The sequence below is a fragment of the Chiloscyllium punctatum genome, chromosome 15 (assembly GCF_047496795.1).
Source record: "Chiloscyllium punctatum isolate Juve2018m chromosome 15, sChiPun1.3, whole genome shotgun sequence".
Classification (NCBI taxonomy): domain Eukaryota; kingdom Metazoa; phylum Chordata; class Chondrichthyes; order Orectolobiformes; family Hemiscylliidae; genus Chiloscyllium; species Chiloscyllium punctatum.
In genome coordinates, this window is record NC_092753.1 from 76,318,392 (window position 1) to 76,333,044 (window position 14,653).

Here is a 14,653-nt window from a genome sequence, read left to right on the forward strand (position 1 = left end):
CCTGGTGTTTGAAGGTAGACTGGAGTCAAACAAGATGCCATGATTTTGAAGAACCAAACTGAACCTGAGCATGCAGAAGTGATTTTACAGGGGGCTTAGAATAAAGTAGTTTGAAGTTCATGGCAAGGAGTGCAGATTATGGGACTGAGGGATTTAAAGATTGGCGCAAAATTAATTGGAGTCAGGATCTGAACCAGTTTTTGGGTAGGAACATGAACTGAAAGTTCGAAATGCAGGTTTTTTTTGACATGTTTAACCAACATTTCCACAAGGTGGTGATTACAGAGTAAAAGTCAAAAATCACTGAATATGGAAGTGTCAACACAAGAAGAAAAAAATATTTTATTGTATATAGTAACAGGTTTTCATTAGTATTGATGCTAGCCCAAAATGCTTAATTATTATTATATGTTTTGCTGTTGCCCATAATGTTCTCTTTGTCATAAATTAATGAACGGTGATGTATTGAGGAACCAAGAAACTTCACTTCTCCTTTGAATTCATTTCAGTCCTCACTGTCACCCAATTGTTCCTGGCTGCACAGGGCAAATGAGTTGTACTACAAATTGTACACCTTGAATAGCATCTAATTAAAAAGTACTATATTAAAAAGTACTTGTTACTTACTGTCAGTTTAATTTTTGTGGCCGTCTTCACAGTTTTCCCTGCGATGAAGGGTTCTGCTTCGGTTTTTGTAAAATGGTATAGTCTACAAATATCAGAAGAAATGCTTGTTTTTCCAGTCACAATTAAACTGAAACCCATTGCACAGCTATGTCCTGTTATCATGAATAAAATTTTCATGCTCACATCAAAGAAAGACAATGATACATAAATTGTTTCCAAGTTTTGATTTAAATCATGGCACAGACACCATGCAGAGTTAATAAAGGTTACAGGTAAAACAATAACAATCTGCACAACCGAGCAATTTCGGGTGTCTTAGAAAAATATATATATATCTATTAATTGCCTACTTAGGAGCCTCAGTTAGTGTCGGAGAGGAAATGCTATTAATGTGTCTTCGTGCCACAGACTTAAATGGGCAAATGCAGGAACTTGTCAGGGTCCTCTCCCTCCAGATTAATTTCTCCTGCTTCAAAACTCACCCAGGAGAAAACATTACATTTCATTGAACAATATAGACTGGTGCATTGTATGGTGTGGCTGCATGCAGTTTGTTTCATTGTAAGTTGTGAAGGTAGACAGAAACTTCCTTTTACTTCTATTTAAGGAAATCCTTGTCTAATGTGGTTATAGTTATCCATTTTCAAAACTAGTGGAATTTCCCACAACAGAAATTTTAAAAACCTTGACGCAAACAGTGGTGAAGTACTTATCATAACATACAATGGGGATTCTGAACTACAGCAACAAATGAAGGTTGCCACAGCTGAGATAAATGGACAAAAAAGTGAAGATTTAGAAAGTCTGGGGATATGGAAAAATCAATATCACCTTGTGATAACATTCATATAAATGTAACGACCAATAAGTAACAAACTTAAGCTGTCATTTTGTACTATCAGTGTTCTAATAAAAGGGAATAATACATATTCTTCCAGTATTATCACTTCCCATTCTTTGCTATTTGAAGATTACACAGTCCTCTTCCCTAGCAACTGAAATGGAGTAACAGTAACTGCAAATCAGTTTCCCCTGAAATAAATTAAACAGAAGTTGATCAGTACTAGTTGTCTGGGTATTTCATGACTGTACTCCGTCTTACGATACTTCCAATTACCTGAACTGCTAAAAAATTGTTGGTCTTGTTATTTTGTTATGACATCTTTCTTTAAAAACAAAATATGGCATAGCATGCTAAAAAAATCTTTTTGATGACTTATAAAAACCCTCCTTTGCAAATTAATCACCAAAAATAATCAAGAATGAGTTAAGACAAGACAATTTGAGCAGTTGACTTTGCATGGCCGCTTGGATCTGCTGAAAGAGACCAACTGGTCAATTCGAGATAGCCAGGTGTGGAACACATAAAAGCCCAACAGAGCAATGGAAAACCTTTCCACTGTGGGTGGAAATCAGAGAAGACATCCAAAGTTCTGCCCCGACCCAACATTTCTCATTTTTACAGGGCAGGACTGGTGGAAGTCTGTAGTTCACAAGAATATTATTCAGGCCATTTAAATGACTGGTAGCCTCCATTGAAATTAGACATTAGAGTCCCCACTGTCTAGAACCCAGATTGTACATGCAGCAGCAGATTTGTTCTCTGTGCATTACTTTAACATAGCCCTTTGGAAAGCTGAAGTACCCCCTGTGGATGTGATCTGAGTACACCTTGGAGATAAGAGTCAGGGATCCGTTTGAGGGGTGGAGTCAGGTGCCCTTTGAAATTGTAATGTGCGGGGAAGGTGATGCATAAATCCTTTGTATTGGGAGTGTGGATACTTGTCAACAAATAGACAGTTCCTAACAAATGTGTTTAGAGATGTTATTATACAATTCTGACACATGTGGAACTTGAACTCTCACCTTCTGGCTCAGAGGTAGGGACACAACCACTTTACCACAAGAGTCTTCCCTGTCAAGTATCATTAACCTGATAAAAAATCACAACACCGACCAAAATGTATTTTTATGAATTAGTGCTTTTCTCAATAGAGCACAGCCTGCAATGTAAAACTTGAAGTATTGGGATTTGTATGTTTTCTACTGTGTCCATTGATCTCTTGTGGATACTAATGAAATGGAATTGGAGGTTAAGGGGGAAGAGCGATGGGTGAAAATAGACACTAAGTGATGGCAGGTGTTTGAGGGCCTTTGGGATGGATACAGAGGAATAGGTGGCTTAGCAGAAATGTTCCGCCATTGGGGATGGTTAGAGGGGCATGGAGTGACGAAGTGCCATTGTATGATGAGGGTGAGTGGGAGTAAGGGGGTGAGTGCGGTGTGGGCTGGAGGAATGCTTTATATTTTATCCCTTTATATTTTATCCCTTTATTTTCTTTTTGGACAGAGTGCTGGAACTCAGAGGCAGACTTCTCACACAATCCACTTTGGCAACACAGTCTCCTCAGCTCTTCTCAATTTGCCCAGCCCGACTCTCAATCCAGCCCGACTCCCAATCTAGCCCACTTCCCCACTCTCCGCATTGAAAATTGTCCGTGTAGGTAGCTATTTTTAAAGAGGTCGGCTTCCTACACATCTAATCTGGGAATGATAAAAAAAAACAAATGGGAGCCGAGAGTCTAATCTTCACACAGACACACACACACACAAAAACGAGAACACATGCATTAGAAACATACACTTTCATATGCAACTAGACAAGCAGAAATATAAGTGAGTTCCCAGTTCATCAGAGCAGAATGAAATGTCATTGATGTGAAACTTTAACCTGTTTCTGTCTCCACCTGCCAAACCTGCTCAGTATTTCCAACATTTTCTGGTTTTGTACCAGATTTCTGGAATCCATGGGTAGTGTTTGCTTTCTTTTACCTGGTTATCCTTTTTGGAGTTGATTCATTACTGCTTCGTTTGTCCTCTGCTTCATGGGTTATTACTTCATAAACCTGGTCAATTGATTCTGTATGGAAATGGAAGATACTTTCAGACATATATGGATAACATCAAATCTCCGAATCTTACTCAGACTTTATTTAGTTCATTTGCAAGAGCTCTTCTGAAACACGATGATGTTTATGTAGTCAAAACTAAAGTTAGGTGCTGGACATTCTGCAGTTTGAAAACTAAAATCTGTGAAGGGTATAAGTTGAAGACCTTTTGAAAAAAAATCACTTATATATGCCCCAACAATGTTATTCAAATATATGATGTGGAGGTGCTGGTGTTTGACTGGGGTGGACAAAGTCAGAATTCACATGATACCAGGTTAGAGCCCAATAGGTTTATTTGAAATCACAAGTTTTTGGAGCATAGCCCCTTCACTAGGTGAAGTGAGAGGAAAGCACACAGAACACAGAACGTATGGGTAGAGAGATAAAAAGATCATACAAAGGGTGTGAGTGGAGCATCAAGTAATAAGTCTCTGCAGGTGATGAAGAGCGTTAGGCAGTGTGTGTAAAGTGTCAACCAGAGGGATGGCCTATAATCCGATTCAAAGAAGCAGAGAGATACTACAAAAAATGAAAAATGAGGTACTGCTGGAGACAAAGCAAATGACTGGAGTAACAGTGAACAAAAATAGAAGCCACTGGAAAAGTCCAGCATGTCCAGCAGCACCCGTGAAGAAAAACCAGAGGATTGGTCACCAGACCCAAAATGTTAATTTTGATTTTTCTTCACAGATGCCACCAGATCCATAGAGTACCCACAGAAACCCCTGCCCTTGCGCCCGACTTACAACATCTGCAGTTCTTTCAGTGTTTATTTGACTGGAATAACATGCTAGGTATAAGAGTCGCATGCCAAGGGTCTAACCAAAGTAACAAATAATCCAAAACTGTACAAACTAATTAAGGTAGAGATATCATAATTTATCAACAGGGCAGTAGGGAGGATTTTACAGATACAGAAGAAGTGATGGGGATTCATGTAGAATGACGTGAACCCAAGGTCACGGTTGAGGCCATCTTCTTGGGTATGGAACTTGGCTCAGTTTCTGCCCAGCGATTCTTCATGGTTGCATATCTCAAAGGTGACCTTGGGGGATGCTTGCCCAAAGATCGGAAGCTGAATGTCTTTGAAGTGTTCCCCGACTGGGAGGAACATCCATGTCTGGCAATTGTAGCATGGTGTCCATTCATCCATTGTTGTAGCGTCTGCTTGGTGTCGCCAATGTACCATGCCTCGGCACATCCATGCCTGCAGATTATGACACAGACATCAGCAGAGTCATGTGAATATCTGCTAGGTATGTGGTGGGTGTTTTTCCCATACGTGATGGTAGTATCCATGTCAATGATCTGCAGAAGTTGCCATGACTGGGTAGTTTGCTGCGAACGATGGTCTATTTAAGGTTTGGTGGTTGTTTAAAAGCGAGATGTAGAGGCATAGGGAAGGTCTTGATGAGATGCTCGATATGATTGATAACATGTTTTAGCTGCTAAGAACACAGTGTAGTTTCTCTGCTCTGGGGAAGTATTGGGCAACAAAGGGTACTCTATAGGTCGTATCCCATGTCTGTCTCCTGAAGAGGTCGTTGCGGTTTTTTGCTGTGGCATGTGGGAACTAACGATAGATGAATTAGGCATTATTTCCTGTTGTTATGAGGGTGTTTCAGCATCTTTAGAAGTCCATTGCATTCACTTCACCTGATGAAGGGGCTATGCTCTGAAAAATTGTGATTTCATACAAATCATTTGGACTACAATATATGATTTCTGACTTTATTCCAATACAGGAGTTAAGTCTACAGAGGTAAAAAGAGAAATGCAATTTGCAATTTTACTGTGAAATTGTTCCTCGATGGAAGCATATGTAAGGAAACCATCATCTGTGTATCAAACGTAGATATAAAAAATATAAGGAATCGGAGTAGGAAAAGGCAAATTAGCATTTCAAACCCCAACTCTGCAATTCAATAGCATCATTATTGATCTTCTACCTCAATCAACTCCATCTTTTTGCACTATCCTCATATCCCTTAATTCCCATGGTAGCCAAAACCCCCAGCTTAAATACATAAGACACCAAAGCCCCCAAAAGATCCATAACCTTGAGTTAAGAAAGGCTACTTACCTCAGTTCTTATTCTGAGATTGTGTTAAGTTCTAGACTTCAGAGCCAGGTGAAAGTATACTCCCAATTTCTCTTTCAAGAATTGTGTGTGTTTCAATGATCTCACCTCTCATTATTCTCAATGCCAGAAAATATGGACTCGTTCCACTGAGTCACTTCTCATGGGATAATCCCTACATTGCAGAATCAGTCTATTGAACCTTTGTTTCTTTTTATTCACTTGTGGGATGTGGATGTCGCTGGCTGGCCAACAATTATTGCCCTTCCCCAGATTCCCTCGAGAAGGTTGTGAGCAGTCTTCTTGAACCACAGCAATCCACATGCCATAGGGAGATCCACAGGACTGCTGGGGAGACAATTCCAGGATTTTGACCCAATGAGACTGAAGAACAATGATATATTTCCAAGTCAGGATGGTGAGTGGCTTGAAGGAGAACTTGTAGGTGGTGGTGGTCCCACTTAATCTGCTGCCTTTGACTTTCTAGTTGGAAGTGGTTGTGGGTTTGGAATTTGCTGTCTTTGGTGGACTTCTGCAGTGCAACTTGTAGGTAGTATACAGAGTGACTGACGAGTGTCAATGGTGGAGTGAATGGATGTTTATGGATATGGTGCCAATCAAGCAGATTACTTTGTCCTGGATGGTATCGAGTTTCTTCAGTGTTATTGGAGCTGCACTCATTCAGGCAAGTGGGGAGTATTCCATCACATGTCTGACTTGTGCCTTACAGACAGACATGTTTTCGGGAATCGGGAAGGGAGTTACTCGCTGCAGTATTCCTAGCCTGTGGCCTGCTCTTATAGCCAATGTATTTATATGGTGAGCCCAACTGAGTTTCTGGTCAATGGTAACCCCCATGATGTAGAGGATTCAGTGATGGAAAAGCCATTAAATGTCAAGGGGCAGTGGTTAGACTGTCTCGTATTGGAGATAGTTATTCTCAGCCACTTTTGAGGCATGAATGTTACTTGCCACCTTTCAAACCAAGCCTGGATATTGTCCGGGCCCTGTTGCATTTGAACACAGACTACTTCAGTATCTGAAGGTCAGGAATAGTACTGCATGTTACATAATCGTCGAACATCCCCAATTCTGACCTTATGATAGTGATAAGATTACCAGTAAAGCAGCTGAAGATAGCTGTTTCTAGCACATTACCCTAAAGAACTCCTGCAGGGATGTCCTGGACCTGAGATGACTGACCTCCAATGACCCCAACCTTCATTCCCATCAAGACTAGCATATGTTTCCTTGACAAGGAAACCAAACTGTACACAGTACTCCAGTTGTGTCCCACTGAGACCCCATATATAATTTCAGCAAGCCTTATTTACTCTATGTGCCAATTCCTTTGTAATGAAGACTAATATAATTTGCTTTTCCATCTGCTTGCTGTAGCTGCATGTCAAAACTTCCTGTACAAAACACCCATATTCCTCTGAATACTAACATTTCCATGTTTTACAATTTTAAAAAAATGCTTTGGTTTTCTATTTTTCCCCCCAAAGTGGATATCTTCACACTTCCACAAGTTATACTTGATCTGCTTTATTCTTCACTGAGACTATAGCTGCAGCAGTCTCTTTCTATCATTCTCACTGCTTACTTCCCAAATAATGTTGTAGCATCAGTATACTTAGATAAGGGAATGAAGTATAATTTATCAATGTTATTAATATTAATATTTCAATCAATATTAATATTAATATTGATTGCAAATAATATTGAACCCTATGAGCCTTAAGTCTGTGTAACAAACTGTCATGTGCCATTTTATCAAATGTTTTTTGAAAATCCGAATACAGCACATTCATTGATTCCCTTTCTGTATTTTGATAGTTACAATCTCAAAAGTTTGAACAGTTGGTTTTGTCGCATTGCCCTATCAAATCACAGAATTGTTATAGCAGAGAAGAAGGCAACTCAGTGCATCAAATCTGCACTAACTCTGTGAATGAGCAATTGTACCTAATGCCGATACCCCACCTTCTTCCTGCATATTCTCCTCTTTCAGATAATAATCCAATTTCATCTCCAATGTCCGAATTGAACCAGTATCCACCACATTTTTAGGCAATGCATTCCTGATCTTAAACCCTAGCTGCAGGAACAAATTTCTCCTTAAATTTTCAGTATTTCTTTTCTGAATTATCTTGCTGATTGGAAGGGGTACACCATTTTTCACTGCACCCTAGATGCTTAGATCAAGCAATTTTTCTCTCTGAACTATGTTCTACATCTGTAGGTATAGGGCTGGATCACATGGAGCTCTATACTTTCAATTTTCTCAATGTCTTGATCAGGTTATACATCCTCTGTCACTCTTTCTGATTGTTCACCTAGTGAAGCAGATGTTTTCAGATTGTCACTCCTTATGTTACCGAAAGATTGCTGCTCACTCTTCAGTGGCACAGGCAATGAAAACTCTCTTTTGTAAGACAGAGGATTGAAGACTTCCACCCTCCCTATACAATTCAGTTTTTAAATATCCATGTTTGAACCAAGGCTGTCATGAGGAAACGAGCTGAGTGGTCTTGGTGGGTCCCAAATAGAGAGTCACTAAGCAGGATAAGTATTATTGTCCAGCACTGTACATGATTCCTTCCATCACTTTATTTTTGATCGAGATGAGACTAGTGGGGGCAAATTTATCCTGTTTTGTGTGTACAGGATCACCTGGGCAATCTTTCCATGTTGCTGGTCAGATGCCAGCATTGTAACTTACTGGAATATCTTGGCTAGGGGTGTGGCAAGATCTGGCATAGAAGACTTCAGTATTATTGCCGAATTATTTTCATAGCTTTTGCAGCATCCAGTGCTTTCAGCAGTTTCTGGATATCTTGCAGAGGGAGTTGAATTGGTTGAAGACTGACTAAGATGGTATAGAGTAGACACTTAATATGGAGAGCTAAAATCTAAAACCATGTACGCATCATTATTGCTTTTTTTATTTGCTACTCACCAAGTCGTGCTGTGCTAACTGTGACTATACATTTCCTGCTGGAATCTTAAACTCTGGGTTGTAGTAAGAAATGGTGCGTCATATTCAGTCCATCAAATTGGTATCTGGGAGGCAGATTTGATACTTGCAATTGATAGCCTTCCTTCAGGAGAATGCTGCCTCAGAGGTATGTGTAGTCAAAGTAAGTCTTCACTTTAAAAGTACAAGATGAAAGAAACGGGTATTGTTCCCTGTTTTGAGAATTCCCCAAAATTGCTCTCCCTTGCTCTGACTTTCAGCTCAATATCATTTTGTAGAGTAATGATCTCTTCATCAATTCTACTGATTTGTAAATGAAACACCTGATGGAATTTAATAGTCCGTTAACCCCCCAAGGTGTACATGAAGGAATGGATTTGATACAAACATGATAATTTGTTTCATCACATCCAGTTCCTGAAATCACCTGTTAAATACCTCTAGTAGCTTCCTTAGATGGGCAGAGAGGTTTTCGGAGTGGAACTATCTTTCTTTGTCCCTGATCTTTTTTCTAGATTTTTTTCCTAGACTCAGGAAGTGTTGCAACTTTTTATTTTAAATTGAAAGGAACACAGGCCCAGTTTCAATGTGAATGCATTCACAGCATTGATGATGTAAGCCAAGTCTCTATCCTTTCCCTGCAGTTCACAGTTCAGCTCATTTACTTTTGGCATTACGTCTGTAAGGAACCTGAAGTTTAGCAGCCACCCATTGTCTGACAGCATACTTCTTTCCTTGATTTTATACAAAGTGACAACTTCAGGCTGCAGATTTAAAAACCTTCATAGGAACTTCCCTCCATTTAACCATCTCCCATTGGCATGTAGGATTAGTTCACCATAGGCAGCAAGAACTTCACTGAGGATGTAAACAAGTCATCCTGAATAGCTCTTGCTTGAATCATGTTTACAATCTTAACAACTTTTCATTATGTGAGAAAAATTGACAACTACTCACTTAAGCTTTCCAGTGGATTATACAGTGGTAATTCACACAAGAAAGGGAAATCAGGATCAATTCTGTGAAATGCAACAAAACCCACATTTGCAACATCGGTTTTGGAAATCAGTTTCTCGATTGGATTGTTTTTTCCCCAGTTGTCGGTAAAGAGCTACTTTAGTTGTTATGTTGTTAAAAAAACATGCGCACAAAAATAATCAGCTCCGCTGTTTCAGTCACATCAATGAATTCTGTGAGAAGCATTCACAGTCCTTCAGATCCTGCAGTAGTTGTTGAATGACATCTTTGCACAGAGATTCCATCCCTCTTGCTCCTGTGGAAGCACCAAGTTATTCACCCTAGATTGCTGTTATTATATCTTTCTCATTCAGACTCAGAGTCAGAGTCAACGGCAAAAGTTATTGTTTCTTTGATTACTTTCCAATTTGTGAATACCTTTCTGGCATTGCACAAGAAATCAATGTGAAAAGATGCTTTGAGTACTGGTCTATCCTTTTGCTGCTTGTTTAGAAAAAAAATTTATTGTACTTGCAAAATGGCCTGCTGCTCATCAAGTTATACTGTTCAGCAGAAAATGCTCTTTGAATTTACTATGCATTGTTGCGCTTTGTTGTTCCAAATTTCTTTTTTTTAACCGAATGATATATTTTGTTGACATATGAGGCAAATGCTTTTTTACATTTGTGAACAGAAATTCATTTTCCATTCTGGGTGGAATTTGAACATTTGTAATTTCTTTATCAGGTTCATCACTCATCATTACTGCTTCCCCTTGTTGTTCATGATGTCACTGTGCTGCTGTTCACGCTGTTGATTAGCCTCTGGATCTGTGCCTCTGGAACATCTCGAATGTTGCTGGCTGCTTTCATGTTTGGAGTCACTGGAGGTTACTTATAGGGTTATAGAGTTATATAGCATGGAAACAGACCATTCAGTCCAACTGGTCCGTGTCGACCAACTAAACTAGTTGCCAAACTAAACTAAACCACCTGTCTGCACTTGGCCCATATCCCTCCAAACCTTCCTATTCATGTATTTATCCAAATGTCTTTTAAACATTGTAACTGTACTTGCATCCATCACCTCCTCCGGCAGATCATTCCACACACTCTGTGCAAAAAAAGAATTCCCCTTGTGTCCTTTTTAAATCTCTCTCCTCTCACCTTAAAAATGAGCCCAGTAGATTAAATTACATTACAGTGTGGAAACGGGCCCTTCGGCCCAACAAGTCCATACACTGACCTGCCAAAGAATTCCCCTTGTGTCCTTTTTAAATCTCTCTCCTCTCACCTTAAAAATGAGCCCAGTAGATTAAATTACATTACAGTGTGGAAACGGGTCCTTCGGCCCAACAAGTCCATACACTGACCTGCCAAAGCACAACCCACCCATACCCCTACATTTACCCCTTACCTAACACTACGGGCAATTTAGCATGGCCAATTCACCTGACCTGCACATCCCTGTGACTGTGGGAGGAAACCGGAGCACCCAGAGGAAACCCACGCAGACAGGGGGAGAATGTGCAAACTCCACACAGTCAGTCGCCTGAGGCGGGAATTGAACCCAGATCTCTGGCGCTGTGAGGCAGCAGTGCTAACCACTGTGCCACTGTGCTGCCCAGTAGTTTTGAAGTTCCACACCTTAGGGAAAAGGTCTTGTTATTCACCTTATCTATGCCCCTCATGATTTTCTAAACCTCAATAAGGTCACTCCCCAACTCCTATGCTCCAGTGAGAAAACGTCCCAGTCTTTCCTTATAACTCAAACCCTCCATTCCTGGCAACATCTTGGTAAATCTTTTCTGAACCCTCTCCAAATTATCAATATCCTCCGACAACAGGGTGACTCAAACTGGACACAGTGCTCCAGAAGAGGCCTCACCAATGTACAACCTCAACATGATGTCTTGACTTCTATAGTTAGAAGTCAGAGCAATAAAGACAAGTGTGCTTAATGCTTTCTTAACCATCCTGTCTACCTGTGATGCAAATTTCAACGAATTATGTACCTGAACCCCTATAACACAGCCGAAGGCCCTAATTGGATAAGTACTGCCTTGGTTTGTTTTACCAAAACGCAAAACCTTGCATTTATCCAAATTAAACTCCATCCAAAACTGCTCAGCCCATTGAGCCAATTGATCAAGATCTCTTTGTAATCTTAGATAACCTTCTTCACTGTCCAGTATACCACTAATTTGAGTGTCATTGTAAACTTCCTAACCATGGCTTCTATATTCCCCTCCTATTCATTTAAACAAATGACAAACAAAAATGGGTCCAGTACCAATTCCAGTGAAAGACTGCTTCTGTGGTCAAAACGTGTTTCCAGGGTGCCTGGTCAATTGTGTTTTTTGGATATTGGACATGTGACACGACAGCATTTCCTGTAATTTTTCTTCTTCCTGCACAGACCTATTGGATAAGTAGTTGAAACAAAAAGGGTCTGCAGAGAATGGGCAGAGGAAGAGGACTAGCTGTGATGTTTTTGGCTGAGTCCACATGGACATGATGGGCTGAATAATCTCCTATATTTGCAGTACTGTATGTTTCTTATTCAATTTTCTGCCCTTTTTTACCCTTCAACGACTGTCCATCTGGGCCAAACTGAAAAACTGAAACAAATGCAACAAGCTAACAAAGCCTGTTATGAGCGTACAGCTTTCTTTAGCCATGAAGCTTCGAGAAGCTGATATTATGCAGCAGCATGATGATCAATGTGTACACAGTGAGGGACCACAGGTAGGGAAGAGAGAGCTAAGTCCCAAATCTCCTTAAAAAGAACAAGATCAGACTCCAGGCCATGTTAATGATCTGGTCCACAAGCCAAGCCAACCAACACTCCTGGCAGGTATCAGAGCTGCTGTAGCATCAAACACTTTTACATGCATGCTGAACACAGGAGGCTGTGGACAGTGAGCATAGAGGGTCCAAGTTTCTTCCCAGAACATGGCTGACCAGGAATTTATCCTAGCCTGCCATGGCATTTGTTGGAAGGATTCACAAGTCGATGGCCATTGCATCCTCACATGGAACTTGAACCCAAAGGCTTTGACTCAGAGATAAGAACTCTACCACAGTGTCACAGATCTCCTTCTTAGATCTATATATGCATTCTATTTTCCTTGAACACTTTCTCTTCAAACTAACACTGGAATTCTTATAGTTAATGTTAGTAGTAAGAAATTGCTGAGTACAAATGAAATTCAACAAACCTTGCTATCGTATAACATTTCACACTGGGGTACAGCTTTTCCTGAAGACCTGGTTGCCATTTTATCCTTATTTCAGATAACCTACAAGATGTGAACTTGATATAGTTTTAGAAATCACAAGAAATCTATGAAGTTTAGTGATGCAAAATAAGGTGTGTATATAAACTAGTAAACCCCCCTGGATGATTGTTACATGTCAGAGAATGGCCAACTGTAAAAGGACTATGTAACATTGTACAGAATGTATTATTTTGTAGTGTTAAACTTTTAACTTTATTTCTTTTTTTCTACTTTGTACCTAAGATTTGTTCACCTAGGTACCTTTGTAACTAAGATCGTGCCAGGAACAGCAACTTTGTACCAAATTCTTTGTACCACCTTTCACTATACTCTTGTATCCCTGTACTTGAGTACATGTAACAATAAACCTAATTCTAATTCTTCTGTTCAGGGATGATTGTGTGTAAAATGTCATGTTCCTTTAAAGCTGCAAGAATCATTGCTGTAACATCCTGCGATAAATTGAAGACATGTTACTTTCAGTGGCATCCTGAGATCAATCATGGATATTTTCTAGTGTTTTGTTGATTGGAAATGGTTGGGCTTATTTTTATGAAATTGGGATGCAGAAATCTGCATAGGCAATAATGCAACACCTAAAGTGTGACAGTCAGACATGAAAAGTTTGATTTTAAATCAATTGCAATTTAACGAAGTACAGGTCATTTTGCTATAACGCATGTTGTGTTAACGTGAATTCGCTGTAATGCGATTAATGAACTGGGGATGCTGATTCTGAAGTACAAACTTTTAAAACGTGTGTTGGCTATAATGTAATTAATTGCCAACATTTTAAGCACTATTATAAAGCATAATTTTTCTATAATACAGGTTTGCACAAGAATGCAACCATCGCATTATAGACAAACTACTTGTAAGCAATTTTTTGTTCCTGCAGAGTAACTTCATAATGATGATTCAACTCATTAAAGCAGTGATTTGACTAAGGTACTTAAAACCATGAAGGGTCTGGATGGATGGATAGATCGAGAGAAACTGTTTCTGTTGCCAAAAAATGATTTATATTCAAAGGACACAATCTTTGTTTCTTTCACTACAGTGCTTTTTCCAATAGTGACCCCACTTTGAGGTTTGAAAGTTTTTGTGACCTCTCCCCCCCATCCCCATGAGAGTGGCCTGTGGACAGACTATAAAAGCAGGAGCCTGTTAACTCGGTCAGAACTCCACAGCCACCAGTGCTGCCTCAGATCCGGATCCCAGAATTACAGCTCACAACTCTACTTTGGGAAGCCTTGCTTTGAGTTACACACCATCACTCTTAATGGCATTGTCTTCATTAAATCTTTTGTTACACAATCTCTCTGAGCCTCCACCCTATCACAGACACACATATTGTCCTCTTGTCTGTTTTCTCCATCCACCCTCAAAATCCAGTGGCTAAAAGAATTCTTACATTTCCATTTTTCATCAGTTCTCATTTAAGACCATTGATGTGAACAGAAAATGGCAGGAAGAAACTTTTGGGGCAAACTGATGGAGCAGAAAGGAACCTGACCCAGTGCCATAATGTGTCGTCTAGATAGCAACTTCTGACAAACTCAATTGCCCCTTAATTATTTATTTACATATGGTAGGTGGACTGCTAATTTCAGGACCTTCCCATCCTTTGTATTATGGGGGTCAGCTCTGCAGTGAGCGAGATGTTGGTGGGTAAGGCACTCACCCCACCAAGGCACACCCATCGAGGGTTTGTAATATCTAGCTCATTAACTTCGTTTCTCTCTCCACAGATGCTGCCTGACCTGCTGACATTTGAC

General features: G+C 39.9%; 1 protein-coding gene across 1 annotated transcript in view; it reads right to left on the reverse strand.

Annotated features, from left to right (window-relative positions):
* The window catches only part of LOC140485924 (sorting nexin-9-like), an 87,975-nt gene that overhangs the window by 51,281 nt on the left and 22,041 nt on the right, over positions 1-14,653 (reverse strand). The window contains exons 6-7 of the mRNA XM_072584369.1: positions 3,460-3,547; positions 628-709 (exon numbers count right to left, since the gene is read on the reverse strand). Of these exons, the coding sequence (XP_072440470.1) occupies positions 628-709; positions 3,460-3,547 (170 nt within the window). The remainder of the gene's footprint in view (positions 1-627; positions 710-3,459; positions 3,548-14,653) is intronic.